The sequence below is a fragment of the Sarcophilus harrisii genome, chromosome 4 (genome assembly GCF_902635505.1).
Source record: "Sarcophilus harrisii chromosome 4, mSarHar1.11, whole genome shotgun sequence".
NCBI classification, from domain to species: Eukaryota; Metazoa; Chordata; class Mammalia; order Dasyuromorphia; family Dasyuridae; genus Sarcophilus; species Sarcophilus harrisii.
The window spans coordinates 286,060,043-286,083,069 of NC_045429.1; the positions used below are offsets into that span (position 1 = coordinate 286,060,043).

General features: G+C 39.2%; 2 protein-coding genes across 8 annotated transcripts in view; one reads left to right on the plus strand and one right to left on the minus strand.

The window, feature by feature from the left end:
* PPP1R10 (protein phosphatase 1 regulatory subunit 10) lies at positions 1-17,355 on the plus strand. 2 transcript variants are annotated; one of them, XM_012548874.2, is made up of 20 exons: positions 1-468; positions 684-1,186; positions 7,626-7,743; positions 8,543-8,629; positions 8,743-8,878; positions 9,057-9,108; positions 10,891-10,968; positions 11,346-11,519; positions 11,772-11,877; positions 11,982-12,094; positions 12,826-12,926; positions 13,103-13,250; positions 13,541-13,699; positions 13,871-14,117; positions 14,225-14,300; positions 14,438-14,632; positions 14,803-14,878; positions 15,193-15,306; positions 15,420-15,866; positions 16,054-17,355. In XM_012548874.2, exons 3-20 carry the CDS (start codon positions 7,637-7,639, stop codon positions 16,161-16,163), a joined length of 2,526 nt encoding a protein of 841 aa, XP_012404328.1. In that variant the 5' UTR covers positions 1-468; positions 684-1,186; positions 7,626-7,636; the 3' UTR covers positions 16,164-17,355. The 2 variants fall into 2 exon arrangements, with proteins under 2 accessions (XP_012404328.1, XP_023358629.1); XM_023502861.2 differs by lacking the exon at positions 1-468 and having other exon boundaries at positions 475-1,186; positions 13,541-13,651.
* Positions 16,921-23,027, minus strand: part of ABCF1 (ATP binding cassette subfamily F member 1) — an 18,569-nt gene continuing 12,462 nt past the window's right edge. For all 6 annotated transcript variants that reach the window (XM_012548896.2, XM_003768884.3, XM_031965233.1 and 3 more), the window contains one exon: positions 16,921-22,887. In XM_012548896.2, coding sequence (XP_012404350.1) covers positions 22,721-22,887 — 167 coding nt within the window. In that variant the 3' untranslated portion in view covers positions 16,921-22,720. The remainder of the gene's footprint in view (positions 22,888-23,027) is intronic.

Sequence of the window (23,027 nt, forward strand, 5' to 3'; positions counted from 1 at the left end):
TCAAAATTACCATAGCTGTAGCCACTTCGCTATGGTTCCTAGGCCCATTACACAATCTTTTGCATATGAACAAGTTTGTGGTTGATTTTGGGCTCCGGTTCTACTAGTGCGCATGCGTAGGGGCGGTTAGGCCCACTAAGGGTGAGGCTTGACGGCGAAGGGGTGGGAAAGAAGATGATCGGGGAAGGAAGGGAGGGCGGGCCCCAACCAATCGTCGTAACCCTAGTCTCGAGCAGAGGGTTGGGTAGAGAGCGGAAGAGAGAGTTGAGGGATAGGTGTAGCATAGGTTGTGATATGACAGCCAATCAGCTCACGGTTCCTTGAAGTGGTTGACCAATTAGCTTGTGCCTCGCGCATAATGGCGCAGGGTGTCAGTATATCGTGAGCGCGCTAGTGTGCGCGGGGCGGTGCCCCTGTATAAAAGGCGTCGTCGGAGCGAGCGGTCGCCATTCTGGGGTTCGTTTAGAGGTAAGTACTGGTTCTTTGTCGGTTGATATGGTGCGTGGCGGCATGGTGGTAGAAGCAGCTAAAAAAGGTGGTGGGGGGCAGAGTGAAGTTTGTTTTAGTGCTTCTTCTTGGAATCCAAAGGGTGCATTTTGGAAAGCCTAGTGGGCTATAAATGAGACACAAAAAAAAGCCATTTAATGACATTTTTGTTTCCTCCTTTATTTTCCTTTTCTCAGGTTCGAATTTAATCGGAGGAAACAGACCAGCCACGAGGAAAAAAGCTGCCGTAACAGCATCTAAAGGATCCTTCGAGGGGGGGGAAGCAGCAGCTACCAACCCAACCACTTGTGTCTTCTCTGCCCCATCGCCCTATCTTGTTTCCCGCCCCTTCTCCCAGCCCAACCTGCTTGGGACTAAAATCTGGCTGAAGGACCATCACCACAAAATCTTATCAAAAATAATCAACCACCCTTCCTCCAACTCCCAAGTCCCGTCCAAGCTGCCCATCCAGCGTCTCCTTTTTGAATCCACTCAGTTTTTTTTTTTGTTGTTTCTAAGACCCTCTCCTTAAGTGGAGGGGGGGTAATGAATCCTGAGTTGGCTTTATTTTTTTAAAGAGACTTTTTGATCCAATGAGGCCCCCGAGTAATTAAGCTTTGGGTCCTGGTTGGTTTTATTTTTTCTCCAAATTTTAACCCCCCCTGAGCCTGAGGTGCTGACGTCGCAAAAAAATTGGATAGTAAGTGTCGAATTTTCAAAACCAGCATTACAACAAGAAATCAACGTTTCCCGTTGTGAAACCAAAAAAAAAAAAAAAAAGAGAGGAAGAAATGAGATCGTAGACAAATAATTGAGCTGGAGAACGACCAATCCGGTCGCTTGAGTCTCCATTAAAAAAACAAAACAAAACATTAGGTCTTAAAAGTCTTGTTCTCTCTCCCTTACCACCTCCCTCTTCCCTGCCCTGGAGCAGGCACGGAGAGGGTGGGGGGGGCCGACAAGTGAGGATTTTCTTGATGGTTAACCCTTGGTAATCCAGCCAATTTTCTAGACTGCCAAAGCCATAAAAGTTCGATACTTTTTATAAGGAGGAATGGGATCCCATCCTCTGGATGCCAGCAGTCTTTCGGAAGGGTTAATGAGCTCACATACAAAAGACGTGGATCTTGTGGCCTAAAAGTCCCACTTCTTTGTGTGTGAGACAAGCAGGGGCGCCTTTCAATTGGCCAGATTAATAAGCAATCTGTACATAAAGATTGCAGGGTAAGGAGATGCGAAGATAAATATTAGCTGGCTACGGCTTAATGGTTAAATCCTCTCGTTAAATTTTAATGTAAGTTGCTTGAGGTATATAATTTGTGTGCTTTACATAGGTGGCAATCTACGAATAAAGATTGCAAGACACTTAAGCCATAGTAAAATAGTGCCAATACATCCAAAGTGTTAGTTGGGAAGGTAAAGAATGTCTTGTAATTGTTGCAGCTTGCAGAGCTTTTTTTTTTTTTTTTTTTGAAGTTATAACTTTTAACTTGATTTTAAGATGGGTGCAGTTAACGGGGGAGGGATATAAAGTGGGAGGGGGGGCAATGTGGGGGAATAAGGCGTGTAATTTTAAAAGGCCATTTAGTGCAATTTTGAATGCTAGATTTCTAAAAAATTTGTGTCGTTAAAAGGAATTTTTTTTCTTCCCTGCTTCAATATGGCGACTTTTCCTTGTCCTTTTGTCTCTTCCGAGCGGCGTTGCAGGTTGTGTCTTAAACCATATTTTTTCTCCTGTCTTTTACCCACCTTGACCTCCTTTGTTGGGAGGGGCCCAATTCCTCTCATTTGTAGTATAGAAACGGGGGTGGGCTGTATTAGCAGTTTGATCTCCAACTGCAAATTATCTACCCCAGGCAGGAGAAACAAATTTTAAATATCATTTTAAATTGATTTTTTTTTAACCAAATCATGAGGTTTAATAAGCTAAACACAATTTGTTTTTGTTTTTGTTTTTATTGGGGACGGGTTTTAATGGGCTGTTTGTACTGTAACCTTTACGGCAAATCGTAGATATTTTTTTCCTCCTTGAATCTCTTCTCCATTGCAAGATGGCGTCCCTGCTTTGTTGTTTTTCTCCTTCCTCTTCCCTCTGGCCAGCCAGAGCATAGGGTTAGTTTAGAAGGTTAGTTAAGGGGGAGGAGCAATCTGGAAAGGTGATGTAATCGGATTTCCTTCATTCCCCTCCTCTCTCCTGAAGCTCCACCCCCCCCAGTTTTGCTTTTTGAGCCATGATCAAACTTGGAAGTAGTGGAGTCCTGGCACTTGAATACCTTTTCCATCTCTACATATTTGATCTTAAGTATTTTTCTCCCCCATTCTTTTAATTTCACAAAGCACCCCATTTTTCTCCAACAAGCTAATAGGAATTTAACATGTCTAGAGATTGTTTCTGCAGTGGATATCTATGGGTAGTTTTGAGGCTTAGCAAAAGGATCATTTTTTCCCCAGTTTTAGAATATCCTAGGAATTCCTCCACATATACACAAACTGGGGAATAATAAGTAGAAGTTAATTATTTCCCTTTAAGGATAACCCAAATAGCATTGAACCCAAAGGATAGGAATAATCTGGGTGAGTTATAGTCTTGAATAGGAGAAATTAAATCTTCTAGTCTAAATATGAATTTCTATTGTTAGGTTTTTACTGGAGCTAGTCCTTAGGCAGGGGACATTTTTACCTTTTGTAAGGTAAGGGTGGATACTGGAAGGCTTTCCTCTAAAATTCCCATCTTTTCTGGTTTTGGGGTAAAACTCTTTTGTGTTCCGTGCTGTACCACCTCCAGTTGCTTAGCCTCCTGTACATTGGTACTAGGATGAGGAGTGAATCTTTAGGAAAAAGGCGGCAGTTGTAAACTCAAGGCAGGGGGAGTCAAGCTTCGTTTTCTGGTAAGCAAAACCTTTCTGGTATTACATTTCACAACCTTCATTTCTGTTTTCCAAATAATCATTTAAAAATATTTTTTACCTTTTTTCTCCCGCCCAAACTTACTGCTAATAATGGAAACATAGTGTTCTGTTCTCCATTTTCAACTCATGCAGTGCTATAGCAACCAGTGCATGTCCAAGCCATGGCAGTAAGCTGGAGTTTGTGTCCTGTCCTTTCCTCTTTTTTTTTTTCTAATTTTAAAAAACTTAGATTCATGGCAAAGTTGAAAGGCCTGAACATGAACATTCCCTTGTATAGTACCACTAAAGAATTCCTTATTGTCCAGTTTAAGTCCATGTACTCAAGATGGACCTATTTACACTCCTATTTACAGGTGGTTTTATTTTAAGAAAAACACAAAGAAATTGTGTGCTTGCTATATACCTGGGATGTGAATATAATAGCCCCTTGAATTCCTGAACTAGAATAGGCAAGTAATTTTGGGAGTCTGCCATGTGAAAATTGAGGAATAAAAGAGTCTTAAGGAACCAACTTGGAAATGCCAATCTACTACTAATGTCTTGGGTACCATAACTGCCTTTTTACATAGCCCATGATTCTGCCATTTCTTAAAAGACAAGCAGACCTGAATCCCTCTGTGACCCAAGTGTACTTGGTAGATAAAAGTTTAGTAGAAGTAACAGGTGACAGAATTGGGTCCAGAACTTTATGGCTTAATGGTAGGCTACAATTCATATCTTTATCCTAGAGGATATAGAGTTCGAAGTTTCTCTTATGCCAGGAAAATATATAACTCAAAATTATTTAACTCTTTTATAGGTGCCTTTAAGATCTCTAGGGGGAAAGAAATGTAAATTTTAGGCCATTAACAAAATTTAAATTTCCAGAAGTGCTGCAGCAAAATAGGTTTAATAAACTTCAATTCTCCCCTTTTTGTTAAAAGGAAATTTTATCTTTGGGATAGGCAATTGTAAGAGGTCTTTTGAGTTTCATATGTTAACCCTGGACCCACCCAATTCATGAGATTTTAATTTCACTCCGGCCAGTTAATTGATAAAGATTTTCACACTTTGTTTAGTGAAGCCAATAGAACTCTTGCAGAGAAAGACTTTTTAACCTGGATCTCTTGTGTACCCCTAAATCATTATACTACTACAAATTTTCCCAGCATCTTTAAAGGAAAAAAGCCTTTGAGGATAGAGTATCCAGATCCATATAATGATCTGGCAGCTAACAGCTCTTAAGAATCAAGCCCAGTGGCTTAAGGAAAAAACCTGAAAGTTCTGAGAGAATTTCTTGATTTTTCCCTTTACTTCACTTGGTTAGGGACTCTTGCTTTCCCTCAAAAACTTGACCTGGTAACTGGGATTTATTAATCTGTCCTCTTTCTCAAAGGAGAGGAGAATTTATCATTTTTCTCTCATCTCTATCCCATATTTTTCTAAGTTCTCTCATTAAGGAAATTAGCTTACATGGTTTCATATGACCTCAAACTTAATTACTCCTGATTTTTACATGTCAAGCTCTAAGGCAGGAACATTTATTTTTAATATCCAGATAGTATGTATTTGGGAGTCTTAAATAACCATCTTCATTCCAATTGAGAGATAGGACTAAATTATACTTGGCTTTTTTGTTGTAGTCCTGTAAAAGGAATACATAATTCTTAGTTTGCTCTCTCTGGTTTAGTGGCTTACTGGTTCTGCTTTTATTATTACCCTCCCTTTGAGAGCACATGCCCTATACAGTATCTGAAAGTGGAAGTTTGTAGATAAATTGAATCCTGAACTTCTAATCGGATGAAAGCTAGTTTTGGTGGGAAGTTAGCTCCTTTCTCCAGAGTCAAAAGTGGTGAAAAGTCCTTTTTGTGGTAATAATTAAAACTACTCATTGGTTTGAGAGGAAGCTTGGGATGAGGTTTATCATGTTTAACCTCTTCTGCTGTGGTGACTACATCTATTTGTTGCTATCTTTGTTGCTTAGCTTTTGTATGAGTGAGAGATCACAATTATTTTCTGTTCCTGTTTAAAGAATTGACCTTGATTTAAAATCTCTTGGCTTGAGATATTTTGTTTTCTGTTTATTAATAACATAATTGGGATTTCCCTCAAGTCCTTGAAAATAAGAGCTGCTGGGGGTCTAATGGAATAACAGACCTAGTTTTTGCCATTAGTTGGATAGGAAAGATTTCATTGAGTTGGGAACAGAAAGAATAAATGTTAAGTATTGTGGGATTCCTGTACTTGGTTCTTGGGGCAAGTATGTGTTGGAGTAGTATGGAAAACTTCCATTTTAAGTCTTCTGAGAATTGTTACCCCTCAGTTTCTGTATCCTCAAGAGAAAATCTGGCATGAAGCATATGCATTTTGCTTAACTATCTCTTGGTTGTTGATAATGTTTGTTATTCAAACTTAAGTTGCAACTTCACACTTATTAAAAAGCCTCTGTATATCTGCCACATACTAATTGAGAAAAAAACTCTTTATCTTTGTACACTGAAGTTTATATAAGGATTAATAGATCTGACTGTCAAACCAACAAATTGATCATTTTTATCAGAATTTCATTCTACTAGAGAAATATTTGAAGCTTCCTTTTCTCCAACCTTTGGTCCACCTTATTCCCTTCCTACTTAGAAGAAACAGAGGCAACATTGGTAATTCAACAAAAATCCCACACAATTTCTATAGCTGTTTTCCCCTTTCATTTCCATAATATTAAATTCAAAGCATCAAATTGCTAAGCTCAAGAAAGAATTCTCTGCAATTGTCTTCTCCTTATCTTGTTCTTTGATTCCTATGTTCCTCCTGTCTGTCCTTTGTTGACTCTTTCACATTTGGGAGAATTGGAAGATAAGAGATCTTTGAATATAATCTTAAGGGTGCTATACTTAGAGCACATTTCTTTTCAGGGGAAAGGCCTCTTTGTCTCTCTTTGCCTCAGTTTACTAGAACTGGATAACTATAGATTTCCTCAATGGTCATCAAAGGAAAACCAAGGTTTTTCTCCTGAAACATGTCTACACTGTCTTAGAAATGTTAGGGGAAGTCCCTGGGCAGTCAGGAAAGTAATTCCCCCTTTTTTAATAAACAAGTTTATATCAGCCTTAAGCCCCATGCACAGATGTTCCTCTGGTTCTAAAGGATCCATGTTTGTGGAGAAATATTGTATGAAAACTAAGTATATATCTTATCAAATCCTATATAATTTGTAGAATCTTCCATCATATCTATTCATACCTTAATCTTTGTCTCTTATAGCAACAGTTCCTTTTGGTTCATTCCCTATCTTTTGACACAGAAATCTAATGTACTCACTTTTTTTAACTTAACATTTTTTACTCCCACATATTCAGTCTGTGAATTCCCATACATAGATTTTCTTGGGAATTAAGGAAATTGATGAAGTTCTTTTTCAGATTACCACCATTACTTAGGAAATTCCAAGCTGACCAAAAATTTAAGAAATAAAAATTATTCTAGTTATTAAAGAGCAGCTTCACACAGCTCAAACCTTTGTTCCATGTAGACAGAACAAATATCTTCAGCCTATAGCCTTTTTAATATTGTCAGTCTACTTCTTTTTCCAATTTTATATGTTTCCCTTTCCAAGTATCAATAGTCTTTCATTGTAATCTATCATAATCTACTTGTGCATTGTGATAATGCCTGAATCTTGGAGGACAACTTTAAGAGCATCACTGTATTTTTCTATTCTCTAAAGCTAAACTTAAAAGATTTCGAACAGAAATGTTTAAATGTAGTACTGTATTTCCTAGTTTTTAAGTCTTGTTTATATAGGAATAATTAAATATTTCATATCTAGGAGTATTGAACCAAGTATCTTACACACTGATGATTCATCTGACATGATAAAATTAAGTGGCCTTTTACTGGCATTTTTTTTTTAAATAGAGTCTTGGTCCCTTATCTGTAGTCTGAGGGAGTTCAGTCTTTTTAATAGAATGGATTGGAAAAGAAAGGCAAAGATTTTTCTAATATTATCTTCACATCATATAAATGTTTTATGCTTTGCCCTCATTTCTCTTATTAGTAGCCAAAATATCTTGATTCTCTTCACTTCTGAATCATTGAATTGGTGGTTAAATAACTTTGATCTCTTAATGGGTAGAATTACATGTGCTGTTTGATTTGTTAATATCAGATGGGTGATTTAAAAAAATGGTATGTTATTGAAAATAATCTTGGTATAATCTTTGACACATTTATTGAATCTTCTCCCCCACCCAGGTATTATCATCATGGGCTCTGGCCCCATTGACCCTAAAGAACTCCTTAAGGGTCTAGACAGCTTCCTTGGTAGGGATGGAGAGGTCAAAAGTTCAGAGGGAATCACCAAGATCTTTAGGTATGTATAAAATTCCATTGGAATGTATTTTAGGATTAGATGAACAAAAAAGAAGCATGGTACATAACTTATGGTTGTAGTAGGTGGGCTTAAGAACAATGTCATTAGGAAACAAGTTTTTTATTAACAATTAAGTTTTTATTAAAACATTTCTGGTCACCATAGAGTTTTAGTAGCAGTGGCAGTTAATCTAACATTAAATAACTACCATTACCTTCCCTGATTTCCCATCTAAGGCTACTATATGGAATCCATATATACAGGCTTTCGTTCCTTTTGGATTGCAGCTGATTATCCAGGTCCCCAAATTCTAAAAGCTAGTTCAGTGATGGGGGATGTCTGATGCTATTTTTTTATTATTGTCTTAGATCATATGAATGTCATTTTATCTTTTAGCAGCCTCAGTTTTACCAGCATGGTTGACCTTTGTTTAAAAAATGGAGTAGATTCAACAGCACTTAGGCCCTTGCTAAAAATAGGTTGCTTGAGTAATATCAAGAACAAACACAGTGACTAGTGTTAGTGTTAAATTGTGGCTACTGGTTACTTGGAAAGTGAAAAAATAGTTTTTGCAAAGGAAATATAATGCCTAATGCTCCAAGATCAGTTATATATTTCTCTCTTTATAAGAATACCCTATATTGTCTTTTCTACATCTACTTTTTTAGATATCTACTTTTCTAGAAAGATCTGTTTCCTTCTTGTTTCCTAGTTTTAGATCCCAAGTCCCGAGATAGCCATGTTTCTCTAGATGGAAGATGTATTTCTAGCTCTAACCTCAATTCAATTTCCCTTGTAGCCTGATGAAGGAAGCTCGAAAGATGGTGAGCCGCTGTACATACCTAAATATTCTCCTGCAGACCCGTTCACCAGATGTACTGGCCAAGTGAGTGGGAAACTAGATGTCTAGGGAGTAGAGAATGGAGTAGAATAGGGGATTAAGGCATTGAGGCAATAGCAGCATAGAACTAAATTCTGACACTACTTATCTATTTGCAGGTTTATCAGAGTTGGTGGTTACAAGCTCCTTAATAACTGGCTAACTTACTCAAAGACCACCAACAACATACCTCTCTTGCAACAGATTCTGCTCACCCTACAGCACCTACCCCTTACTGTAGACCATCTCAAACAGGTACCTCTTTAGGTTTTTAACCTTACCTGAATATTTCCCATCACTGATAAGAAAATTGAATTTTGTCTGTAAACCAACCCCATTTCTGGGGCTATTATATAATAAGGCAGATGGGTAAATTGTAAGGATGAATTGAAACATTTTCTCCTTATACTTCTCTCCTTTTCCCTTTTTTTAGAACAACACAGCAAAACTTGTGAAGCAGCTGAGCAAGTCAAGTGAGGATGAAGGTAGGTTTTTTCTTTGTTCTCTTCATGTCTATTTTTTCTCCTCCTTACCAGTTGATACCCTGGTTTTTTATCCTCTCCGCTTTCTACTTAACTCCTTTCCTTTTTGGTTTTTATTTACCTTTCACATGCCTGACCAAATCCCTTTGTTTTTCTATAATCTTTAGAATCTAATCCTTAGGATTCATTATTTGATGGCAAGGATTCTTTAATAGCATTTTTAGCAGTAAATTACATAGTAACAAAACTAAGCACTTTTTTGTTTGTTTGTTTTTGGCTTCAATATCATTTTCTCCTTCCCTCCACCTACTCTTCTTCCCCTTCAAGAAAACAAGAAACTACATTGAGTACTTAGATACTTATGAGCTCTCTAAAGGTGTGAACACAAGCATTGTTCAATCAGTTCCACTTAGTACCTTGTTTCAAGTTCTGGCCCAAAATAACTCTTTCTAAGATTAAATTAACTCCAATGACTTAACACTTTGTAAAGATTCCAACAAAAAACAATACTAATTACTTCATTAGGCATGTCAGTCAGCACTCTGAATCCATCCCTTCTGTATCAGGAGTAGGATAAAATATTTTATTATAAATTCTCTGCAATTGTTGTTGCTCATTGTGTTGATCAGAGTCTCAAGACTGTGTTTACATATTGTTATTGTATAAATTGTTCTCCTGATTCTGCTCAATTCATTTTGCATCCATACAACTTCTTTAAATATTTTGAAAGTTTCCTTATAATACCTAGTACATCTCCTCCACTTTTCTTTAAATTTTCATGATATGACTTGAAGTATGAGTATTATCCTGATCACCACTTTCTGACTCACTCTATGCTTCTAAAATGTGACATAGAATTTTATAATAATTCTTCCAGATGTGTGTTCTCCATAGGACCAAGTGTACAGGGATAATTCTGTTCTTCATTCTAGATATATATTTTTTTAATATAACTTTTTATTGACAGAACCCATGCCTGGATAATTTTTTACAACATTATCCCTTGTACTCACTTCTGTTCCGACTTTTCCCCTCCCTTCCTCTATCCCCTCCCCCAGATGGCAAGCAGTCCTATACATGTTAAATATGCTAGACATTTATGTTAATGTAATAGTTACCCTATTATTCTGTTGACTCATTGAGTTTTTCACTAAAACCACTTGAAACTTGTTATATAGACTTTTGTGGCCATAGCTTTTCCATGCCATTCTCTTTATTCAGTAGATTCTAAATCCCAACCCAAGTTGATATTCCCTTTTCTCATCTTCTGCCCTTTCTACTTCACTGTCCAGTTTCCTTAAGAACTAGAATATTTTTATAAAGAAAGAGAAAAATGTATTACAGTGAAGTAAAGTACCCAGCGATATATGGAGGGGAAAGACAAAAGAAAAGGAAGAGGATCATAACTTATGATGAGTTAAGTCAATCATCTTGAGTATAATTGACTTAAAGTTAGTGATCCATAGAGGTTACCCTTTAGTTTAGGATAACAAATTATACTGAGTTATAACACAAGAACTTCTATAGAGGTGGAATGATCTTTTATCTTTATAAAGGATATATATATATAAGGAGCCAATTCCATCTTTTTTCTCCACTCAAATCTTTCATGGCATGTTTGTTTCAAGTTGCTTATTGGGGTTATTTCCAAAGGAGTTGTGAGGACAAGAGAGTTAGGGCATAGAAATGGGCAGAAGTAGAGTAATAGGAAGGAGTCCCCATGACTTAGTCTTTACACACTCCCTTATTCTTCTCTTTCTAAAATTACTTCTGTTTCCCTTGAAGAACTCCGGAAACTAGCTTCAGTCCTTGTCAGCGACTGGATGGCTGTCATCCGTTCTCAGAGTAGCACCCAGCCCACTGGTAAGTTCTTTGTTCTTCATTCTGGCATAATTAGCCTCTTAAGGGTTCTGGGAGAAGTTCCATCTTTTGTTTCCTGGGTGAGATTATCCTTCTCACCATAACATAGCAGCTGGAATTTATTCAGGGGTTAAAAGTTGCAAAACTATTTGCATATATTATCATTTATCCTCCCAAACAATCCTAGAGGTAAATACTACAGGAGTCATTATACCCATTTTGCAGATAGGAAACTGAGGCAAACAGATTTGCCCATAGACACACAGCTTGTGTCAGAGACAAATGTTGAACCCAAGTCTTAATAGTCAGTTCAACACTTTTGTCTACTATGCCATGCTTCTCTGTCTCAAATCTTTTCCCCTTTGGCTATCTTTCTATAGAGAAAGATAAGAAGAAAAGGAAGGAAGAAGGGAAAGGACGAGCTGCTCCTCTTGAACGACCTCTCCCTGAAGTGAAGGCAGAAACAAGAACTGAGGAGGCACCAGAGAAAAAGAAGGAAAAACCTAAATCATTGCGAACCACAGCTCCTAGCCATGCCAAGTTCCGTTCCACTGGTAAGGTCTAGTCCTTGTCTTAAGAGGGTACATAAACACTTGTGCGTAATTATATATGCATGCAAATACAAATGCCCTGAGATTTGAACAGACTTTACCTTTCAAGGGTGGAAAATGATTTGTGAGATCTAGTTAAGAGGGAAAAGCATTTTATGAATAGTAGTGCAAGATGCATTAATAGTTTGGCAGAGAGATAAAAGGAAAATATAAAAAAACAATATTAAGAATTCCAACCATGCCTACTCTTTTCAGGTTTGGAGCTAGAGACACCATCTCTGGTGCCTGTGAAAAAGAATGCCAGTGCTGTAGTTGTTTCTGACAAGTACAATCTTAAACCCATCCCTCTCAAGCGTCAGAGGTATGTATTAGGATTGGGGGTAGGTATTACTTGAGGTAATTGTAATAAAAGAATTGTTGGGGAGGAATGCTATACACTTTTAACTTTTTTTTTTCTCTTTACAGTTCTGCAGCTGCACCTGGTGATGTGGCTCCCCCAGCTGAAAAGAAATACAAACCACTCAATACAACACCTAATACCACCAAAGAGATTAAAGTGAAGATTATACCCCCACAGCGTGAGTAGGGACAGGGACAAGAGATGACGACAGTAGACTCTGTAGTTAGGGGAATGGAGCTTGATTTTTTTCCCCCTTTCTTTCCATTTTAGTCTATTTTCATTTTCCTAAGGCTTCCTAATGAAGTTTCTAATTTTCTCGTCTTTATTTTTCTTGGACCTACCATTTTCCTAGCTTTTCTTTCCCTCTTTATGTGTGCCCTTCTATCTCTGGTTTTTCAATCATCATTCCCTAGAATGTTGTTGGTTCATTCATTGTTATATCCCTCTTCTCTCCTTTACTTCTATATTTCAATTTTTCTTCACTTCCTTTCTCCTACTATCAGCTAACCAATACCAGGTTTTATATATAAACTCCAAAATTATAGATTGCTGAAAGATAAGCCTAGTGACATTAAGAATTTCTTTTGTGGGGCTGCTAGGTCTCGAAGTGGATAGAGTACCTGCCCTGAAATCAGGAGAACTTCTCCTAAGTTCAAATCTGGCCTCAAATACTTAACACCTCCTAGCTGTGTGTCCCTGGGCAAGTCACTTAACCCCAATTGCCTCAGAAAAAAAAGAAAGAAATTCTTTTGCTATATGTGCTTTCTGACATTGTTATAATCTTATCTTGGTTGGAGATTTCACTGTCCTATTATTTGGCCAAGACTGTAATTGTGATGTAGGGAAATAATGTCATCTGTCAATCTTGTCTGTATGCTCTACTAATACTTTTTCTTTCCTTCTGTTTAGCTATGGAGGGCCTGGGTTTCCTAGATGCCCTCAATTCTGCCCCTGTACCAGGCATCAAAATCAAGAAAAAGAAAAAGGTTTTGTCACCCACGGCTACTAAGGTATGTATCCTGGGAGGTGTGGGGTAAGGTGATGGAGGAGAAAATCCTTGGCTAGAGAGGAAAAAAGGATAGCATATGAGATTGAAAAGCATTTAGTCTCGCTTAGGAGCCTTTGAGGAGTCATGGGATTCCTGCCATGGTTTTTCTTACACAAAGCCTCTTTTTCTCTCCTATAGCCAAGCCCCTTTGAGGGAAAACAAAGCACTGAGCCAAACACAGTCAAACCTTCTTCACCAGAGCCAACGGCCCCTACTGAGGCCATAGACATAGAGCGACCTGGAACCCCTGTCCCTCCTGTTGAAATTCCAGAGCTAATGGACACAGGTAAGATTAGAGATTGAATGTCTAGGGTTTTAGGTATCTGGATCCCTAGAGAAAAGAACTGGGGCTGGAAAACTGGACATAGGAAATCTTTGATTTGAAGACAGGACTCCTTACCAGTTTAGCTGGTAGTTCTGATGACTCAGTTCTGCTTGTGACTACCATTTTTCTATTCATGGTGACCTTAAGCTTAACCTTGTGGGGCCTCAGTTTCATCATCTGTAAAATTAAGGGTTGGGCTAAATTACACCTCTAGCTTTTTGCACTTAATCCTATACTATTTTCTTTTATAGCCTCCTTGGACACAGGAGTGCTGGATGCAAAACCAGTGGAGAGCCCTGGGGATCCAAACCAGTTGACAAGGAAGGGCCGGAAGAGAAAGACTGTGACATGGCCTGAAGAAGGTAAACTGAGAGAATACTTTTACTTTGAACTGGATGAGACTGAGCGAGGTAAGAGGGTAGATTGATACATAGGGGCATCTTGGAGCTATGGAAGATGGAGGGTAATGGGATCTTGGAAAAGATCCATATAGCCTAACTCCTCTATGTTCTTTTTCCTTCTATGTACTTTTTCGTCTCTTCCTTCCTCCCATCCCCCACCTCCCAACAAAACAAAAACAGTTAATGTGAACAAGATTAAGGACTTTGGTGAGGCAGCTAAGAGAGAAATACTGTCAGACCGTCATGCCTTTGAAACAGCTCGACGTCTGAGCAATGACAATATGGAAGAGAAGGTGGCCTGGGTATGTCCCCGGCCTCTGGCCTTACCTTCACCCCTTGTGTCTCCGGGTGGCAATAGTCAAGAGAGATATGTCCAGGCTGAACGTGTGAAAGGAATCCTGCAGGAGCTCTTCTTATCCAAGGAGAGGTGAGTAGGGATTAAAACTGATTTAGAGTGGGATGAAGTGAGAAATTGATTGTTGGAAATCTGTCTGGACTTGATGGAAAAGCAGTTTTAACATTTCTTTCCTGCAGTGTCCCTGACAGTCCCCATGAGCCTGACCCTGAATCATACGAACCTGTCCCTCCAAAACTCATTCCTTTGGATGAGGTAAGGCAATCTTTCATCTGTCTTTCAGTTTTTGTCCTTAAATATCCTTGGTTGGGGGTAAGGAGGAAGCAGTTATCTTAATGTTTTTCTCATATATGAATGTTTTGACTCATTTTTCACTTTCTATAATTTTTTAGGAATGTTCCCTGGATGAGAATCCATATTCTGAGGCATTAGAGACTGGTGGACCCGGGGGTTCCCCTGATGGGACAGGTGGCTCCAAGCTGCCTCCTGTCTTGGCCAATCTAATGGGAAGTATGGGTGCTGGAAAGAGCCCCCAAGGCCCAGGAGGTGGTGGCATCAATGTCCAGGAAATCCTTACCTCAATAATGGTGAGATGCAAACCTTTTCAGGAAGTTTTTTTGCCTTCTTTTTGTAACTTATCGTTTATCCTTCCTACGTTTCCCTCTCCCTCCTAAATTTATTCTTCCCTTTTTTGTTATATTTATGTTTCTGCTATCCATCTGTCTCCTCACTGACTTCTTTTCCAACCACTTTACAGGGAAGTCCCAATAGTCATCCCTCAGAGGAGCTGTTGAAACAACCAGACTACTCGGATAAGATCAAGCAGTTGCTGGGTAACATATGGGGCCAGTCCTAAGGGTCTGGGGGAGGAAGAGGTGAGGAAGTCCACTTTAGGTTTAGAGGTGAAATTAGTCAGGTAAATTAAATTGGAGCAGGAAGGGCATCATGGGGGAATGATCTTAGAAGGTTTTATAAAGAACCAAGAAAAAAGTCAATTGGAAGAGTGAAGAGAGAATGGAATAGTCCCCAAGATAATAGACTTTATTTGATCAGATTGAGTTCTGTTTAATTAGGGAATGTTAATAAATCTTCAGGATGGTAATATTGATCCAATTTCTGACATTTTTTATTTTGTTTCATAATTCAGTGCCCCATGGGATTTTGGGACCTGCCCCAATGGCTAATGGTTTCCCCCCTGGAGGCCCAGGGGGCCCCAGTGGCCCTAAGCATTTCCCCCCTGGACCTGGAGGGCCTATGCCAGGTGAGTGGGATAGAAACTTCTTTTGTGGGTCTTGAAGGAAATGGGATTGATTTAAACAGAGAAGTATAACATGGTCATAAATGCCTGACTTATACTTGAATGTTTCTTTGTAGGTCCCCATGGAGGTCCTGGTGGTCCAGTAGGTCCACGACTTTTGGGCCCACCCCCCCCTCCTCGTGGTGGTGACCCCTTCTGGGATGGTCCAGGAGATCCAATGCGAGGCGGTCCAATGAGAGGAGGACCTGGGCCTGGGCCTTATCATCGAGGCCGAGGGGGTCGAGGTGGGAATGAACCTCCTCCATTTCGAGGAGGCCGAGGAGGCCGCTCTGGGGGAGGACCTCCCAATGGACGAGGAGGCCCTGGTGGAGGAATGGGTGGTGGTGGTGGCCACCGTCCCCATGATGGCCCTGGTCATGGTGGACCCCATGGTCATAGGCCTCATGATGGCCCTGGCCATCGAGGCCATGATCACCGAGGTCCACCCCCACATGAGCATCGTGGCCATGATGGGCCTGGTCATGGAGGTCACAGAGGACATGATCCCCATGGCCATGGAGGAGGTGAGTGTTCCCTATGAAGTAGCTACACAGTTTTCCTCAATTATCCTCCTTATTATCCTTAATTTCCTGTAATTTCTCATATTCTCCCTTGAATTGTCTTGCTTTGTGGTAACTAGAAGGAAATGGGGTCATTTCTGAGTAAGGGAGTCTTTAATGTCTATCTAACACCCTACCATTATTCTAACAGATATGTCAAGCCGCCCTGTGTGCCGACACTTCATGATGAAGGGCAGCTGCCGCTACGAGAACAACTGTGCCTTCTACCATCCAGGTGTCAATGGGCCACCTTTGCCCTAAGGGTACCTATCTGTGGTACTCTATGAACTGCAGCCTCCCTCCCTCCTTGGCCCTTTTGTCCTGTTATGGCTTCTGTGAGGCCCATCTTTCCCTTTCCCCAGCTGATGAGCTGGACTCCTTCCCTCACCCAGTTGGGGTTTTGGGGATTTTCTAATCACTGGTGCGCATTGTTGTACATATTTTCCTCCAGTCAGGGGAAGAGAAAGACTGATACAACCTGTACCCCTGAACTGATGAAGAGGAGATCTAGTGGGCTTTGCCCTGTGAGGGGCACCTAGTCCTAACCTCCTTCCAGTATTATCCTGGACCCTGCATATATACCTATGACTGGTTGTCCTGAGAGGGAAGACCCCTCTTACAACCAAGATAGAAAAGGTGGACCTTTTCTATTTTGGTCACTCACATGAACAGTCCCCTGATATGGTGTCTATTGCACTTAATTGTGAAATCACCCTATAACCAAGCAGGTTCATTCATGTGGGATGGGGATGTAATGAGAAATGCCCTCTTATCAAACTTGAGAGAGCTCCTCCTAGGGAACTGAGAGGCTAGGTGTGAATTATCCAACACATTCTATGCCCTCCTTCCTTTTTTCCTAGATAATATATACATTAGGACCTGTTCTTTGCACTCTTTGAATCCTTTTTAACAATATGACACTGCAGCCTTGTACGAGCACCCAGACCAGCTTTATCAGTCCTTTATCTCTTTTGACAAAAGTCATCTATATTCTTTATTTTTTCAGCTGGTATAGGTGAGAACCCCTGGTGTCAGAACTCCCTTCTAACTGGGAGATCTGTAAAACACTCTTAAGAGACTACTTTGTCAATACGTCAGTGATCCTAAGTCTGACATGTCACACTACATGCACTGCCTTTTGAGAGTTTTTCAGCTCCAGTCCCTCTTAACCCCAAACCATGTCAGTGTGAGGCCTCTCCAGTCTAACCCCAACAGTCATTTCTATAATTCCCCACCCGGCTCTTTCCAGGGTACATCCTGGACAGTATTGCTGCCCTTTCCCAATTTTCTTTGCCCCATCCCAGCGTCAGTTGTTTTCTGTGAAAACGGCAGTGGATGGATCGGGTTTTGTGCAGGGCCCCAGGTATAGAGCCACAATGGATTGAGGATGATTATTTTCTTTTGGTTTTGTATATTTTGTACATTAATAATAAACAGTGGAAAGAGAAGCTTATTTAAACTCTTGTGTGCCTTGATTCCTTTGTAAGGACGAAGGACAAACAAGTGTGGTATATAGTAGGTGATAGTCCTAGGTTTCAATGTTTTCCCATTGTAAAATAGGAAAAATTATAAACTTGGTAAGTTAGTGTGAACTAACAACTGAATCTGATAAGTAAGTAATTATTGTATGAGACAGTAAAGGAAAAAAGAGTATGTAGAGCTGAAATCCTAATAGTGAATCTAGAAAAGGGCTTGATAGGTAGCTCCTTATACATTCTGAAGGCATGAGGCCAGTTAAATTATTCCAGAGTTGAGAAAAGAGGGGGTCTTGTGAAAATTATTTAAAAAAAAAAATAAAACCTCAGCAAAGTTTTTGTCCATGCTGCATTGTAATTGCACTTCACATTTTGTAGGTTCAGTTCAAAATGTTTGTCAGAAAGGGGTAGGTAGAGATTCATGGTCATTCCTTGGCTAGTCATTGCATCAATCAAGAGTTCTTCTTCAGTCTTTCCAAGTTGCTCTTTTTTTACAGTGATTTTATGTAAATGATTGGGTTCTGTTCATTCCTATTCAGCTAATACGGGTTTTCCTCCTTGTATTCGTTTCTTTAAAGTACAATAGTTTTCTGCTATATTCTTATATAGTATATTGTTTAGCCATTGCCCAAATAGATGGGCACAACTTTAGTTTCCAGTTGTCACCACAGAAAGTATATTTTTGTAGATATCTTTTTCCTTTGATGAGAATATTGTACTTTTAAAGAATTGGGTGTCACCACCAATTTCCTGATGTGCTTTTCCTCCTTTTATCCATCTGCCTTTCTTCCTTCCCTGCAAAATGCCCTTATAAGTTTTAAATAAATTCTAAAATGTCTATTAAATGGTTATATTCCTTGTTTTAATTTTTTAATCTTTAAAACTTTGGTTTTTATGAAAGCTTTCTATACCAAAGCCAAAGATCCTCTTCTCCATTGTCCACATAGTTATTTCTTACTCTCAGCATTTGTTTCCCAATTTTTTGGCTTTTTCCACTTTATCCTATTTGGCTCCTTATGTCTACATGATTACCTGCATAGATTGACCTGCCCCCACCTCAAATTTATGCTAACACCCATTTTAAAAATTCTTTAACCTCTTCCCTCACAGAAGTTATGCTCCCACCCTTAATCTGTCACAAAAGATGATCTCACTTCATAAAAAGTACCTTATTGATCATCTTATCAATATCTTATCAAATTTGATATCTTTGATTCAATATCTTGATCTCAAAATCCTCTAAACCATTTGGGGAAAAGTTGCTTCTTAAAAAGGCACATCTTTCTACTACTTTCTTTACTCCCACTTACTACCTCCACTCATCTAGACCCACATTTACTCTGCCTTGGCCTACTGCAATAATTTCCAATATATTCACAATAAAAGCAAATTGCTTTCCTTAAGTTCAGATCTGATTACTCCACACTTCTAACAAAAGACCCACCCTTCAATGGTTTCCCTTTGTCTAGCTTCTTCAGTTTTTTTGAGATCTCAGGCTGGAATGCAGTGGCCAGTTTGCTCCCATTAACTGAATTTGCTCCATTCTTAGGCAGTCAGATGTGTTTCCTGCTCAAAGGAGGTTTTGAGCAGGCTCACTGAAATTGGTGGCAGATAAATTGCATCTGATTGGCTGTAAGCTCCTGAAACTCATTCTGTAAATTCGCTATCTCAACAAACCTACCAGCTTTAACCTCAGTGAGCTGGGATTATAGAAGCCTTCCGAAGCCTGACCCCAGTATGCTATTCTTGTTTTGATGCATGATATTCCTGTTTTCCAGCTAAATTGTACTGCTTATTGAGGAGCACAAGTGGTGAGGCTTCCTTCAGTCTTCTCTGTCCTATTCCATGCTGCAATGTAATTGACTATAGTCGCTTCATATTCTTTAGGTGGAGTCCAAAACCCGTTTTAGGAAAGGGGTTGGAAGGTTAATGGTCTACATCATTTCAAAGTCTTGTGTATATTATCACCACAGTAACAATTCACGTTAATGTTAGAAACGTCCACGCTTCAGAAAAAAACAGAAACCAGATTGATATTTTGCTTCCAATTATGGTAGCTGAGGCAGGTGCAGGCTTGGTTCTCCATCTCTACAAGACTTAACACTTTAAGGTAATGTATTTTTGGTGTTGCCACTCCATCTCTAGGGTACTACTAGTCCCAGCTGTCATCTTGGTAGTGTTTCCATCTTGGTAGTGAGCCATCTAGAAGTTATCATCCTATCCTTTCCACGAGCCTCCCAAATATCTGAACAAATTTTAAGTTTTCGAGGATTCACAGAACCCATATATCTAGCCCTTCCAAAAGACCTTTTGAGGGCAATGAATAAAGTCATTCAATAAACCTCAAGTTCTATGAGTAAGCTATTTCTTTTCCCTCTGTTGTATTGGTTAACTCACCACAAAATTACTTTTAGAAAGTACTTCTGTAACAAAATAAAATGGACAGAAAAATTTAACTATCTTTTTCTTTTTCAGAACCAAAATAGGTTTAGCTTGGGGAAAAAAAAAAATTCACATGAAATTTTTATCCAACTCATGTCAATAGAAGACATATTAAGACTTGCTCTGTTTTGCCCCAAAGGGCAGGAGTAGTAATAGATAATGTAGGAAAATTCAATTTGTAATATAAAAGGAAACTGCCTAACAATTAGCTTGGAGAATGGTGGCTTTTCCCTAAATGTATTCACTTTCTGAGAAGCTAAATAATGGCTTCTGAAGAATGCTATAGTAAAGAATTCCTTATTCTGTGAGACTTATGGGAAATGACTCCCTTATTGTGGATGTAAAAGTGACATGGATATTTTATACACTGACAAGGTAATGAGCTTTGCAGAAGTGAAAATAATCTTTTCAGTGGACTGTCACCGACACTCCAATTCTCCCCCATCCTTCCAACAAGAAATTGAAGATCAGCTCATGTGTGACTACAAACTCTGATAGACTCCATTTCCCTATCTCTCTCCAGTACATTGGTAATTTATCTTGAGAAAACCTAGTCCAAGTAAATTACAACATTCATTTCCTGTTTATATCATTCCCTATGTAGGACAGCTTATTCCATACATCTCTACCAAGAAATGATCTTTCCCTTAATATGAGATTATTTTGCACATGCATCTGTGTAACATAGAAGAGATGTGCTAAAGCACATGCTTATGACTTTCCATCATACTTCAAACATGAATACATCTACCCTATAATGGGGGTGGGGGGGAAGAACTTGCTTTGTTGTGCTCTTCATTTCCATTGTAAAAATTCTTGACTAAGTAATCAGCTTCTATTGATACATTCATACCTTCCCATTTCCAAAGACCCTAAAATCTGGCTTGTGTCCTTCCTATCTTTACCTAGTGCCCTCCACTGTCAATGACATTTTCTTGATCCTAATTCTCATTTCTTAGTGTTTGATAAGACTTTAAAACTTTTCCCCTTTACTTTTGTTTCTAGTAGTCAATATCTTCTAATCTCATGACTCCAACTATTACCTCTATAGATCTAGCATGTCTAAATTTCTCCCCAAACTAGCACCTCCTATCAACAGTACTTATTGATGACCCCCTTACACTTTGCCCCTACAGCCAATCATTCTTCTAAGTCTCCTTTATCCCTCTGCTAATGAAATTTCAATGCTCCTTAAACTTAGATGCTACATAAGCATTAGTTATTGTAAAAGGTTTCCCATTTCATGTCCTTAAAATGCTACATTCATGATTAGCCAATTCCTAACTCAAATTTCTTATTCCTCTTAACACAACTTATAAGTCAAAATAAATCCAAACTCCTTAGCCAGCAATGAATACCCTTTTCAGCACCTCCTTGCAACACTTCTTTACCCCAGCCAAATTAGTTTTTTCAATTATTTCCCTTAAACACCTTGCAATTTTCTACCTTAAAATTTTTGTTCAACCATTCCTAAATTGAACAGATGTCTTTGTTCTTCCTACCCTTCAAAAGCTACTTCCTCAGATTATGTAGCACTACATGCAAGCACATGTAGCTTACTAGATTTGAAGTCAGAGGTTCTGGGTTCTAATTCTAGCTGTTACTTCCCAAGACTTAAAATATGATTCTCCCCATTACCTAACTTCTCTGGGCCTGCTTTCTCAAAAAGAAAATGAGGGGCTTTGGACTAGAGGTCTCTAAGATCCCTTCAGGTCTCAAGTGATGAATCTATAAGATTAAAAATCTTTCTCTTCTGTATTCCTAATGGACTAGAGGTCTCTTAAGATCCCTTCAGGTCTCAAGTGATGAACCTATAAGATTAAAAATCTTTCTCTTCTGTATTCCTATGATTTATACATGCCCATAGCATTCATCTGATACTCATTCTTAGGGACATTTCATTTCTCATGCCGTCAAGGTGAATGTCTTGTACACAAGTTCTTGTCTGTTGAATTCTTTCCAGATAAATCATATTAAAGTGACAAGAGGAAAAAGACTGCATATTTCTTCCTATCTTCCAGTACTCTGAACATGGTTGTAAAGAGATCTTGTTCCAGGTGTTATTCTAAGTTCTAGCCACAGGAGGGCAGCATGTGTCTTGATAAAGCCTAGTAATATTCCCATAAATTAAAGATAGGTAATGGCAATTCACTCTCCTTTATTCCCTCCCCTGGCAAACTGACACAAATTCAGCAGCATTCCTTCCCTGCCCCACAAATCCATAAATAACAAGACAATGTAGACACCAGCACCAAATAGGCTCCATTCCATCTAAAGACCATGATCCCTGTGATCCCCATTTGCCTCCATCTGTGGAATGTAGCTGGAGATTCTTGTCAAATTTCTACATGTGAATCAAATATATTACCCCTCAGAGTAGTGTTGGCAGTTGAACAAAAATTGTGCTATAACTTCAGAATTTCTATACATTTTAAGTACCAATTAGACCAAATCTTGTCATTGAATGGGGGAAGTGGCAGAACATCAGAGACATAGGGAAGAGTAGCTCAAGCTCCTAGTGCACAGACCCTATTCTGTATCAGATGGATTAAATAGGCCATCAGGTAAAGTGGTGGTGCGAAACTTATTGGAATCAAAATATCAGACTTGGAGGCTGAAAAAAAGTTTCCTTATCTATGTTATCAGTTCAATGACACATCATGGCATCAATAGTTTTTCCAACTCTACTGTAAAATAAAGCCAGTACTTCCATTTGAAGAAGGTTCCTAGTCTGCCTGGGCACACCAGGCAAAGCCCCAGCTCCAGAAGTCTTGATGATTGTGGCACTGGTTGAGGATAAGCCCTTATTCTTGCAAATGGCGAGAGGGAAGGGAAAAGGTACTCAAAGGTGCAGTCAGGACACATGCCTAAATTAGCTAGAAGAGTGTACAGGAGGAAACCTCACTCCCTAGGTCGATTCACCATGACTTCACCTAGGGCCTCCAGCACCTCCCTTTTGTAGTCCTCGAAGTCACCATCAATTTGGCTAACACTCTGTTCCTCTACCACCCAAAGTTGGCAGTTGGTCTCTGTGATTAGCCGGGCATCATGACTGACGACAATTACAGCTTTTGAAGAAGGTGAGAGAGGGAAAAAAAAATTAGGACAATGCAAGAGAAAAGTTAGATCCCTATGGCAAACAGGAGGTAGAAGGTAGGACATTTGAAAGGAATTTTCTAAATAAGGGGAAGTAGGGTATTAAGTAGAC

Coding starts and splice junctions, on each gene's coding strand:
- PPP1R10 (XM_012548874.2), top strand. CDS start 7,637: ATGGGCTCTGGCCCCATTGACCCTAAAGAACTCCTTAAGGGTCTAGAC. Junction 13,700..13,870: donor ACTGGATGAGACTGAGCGAG/GTAAGAGGGTAG, acceptor AAACAAAAACAG/TTAATGTGAACAAGATTAAG. Junction 14,879..15,192: donor TAAGATCAAGCAGTTGCTGG/GTAACATATGGG, acceptor TTCATAATTCAG/TGCCCCATGGGATTTTGGGA.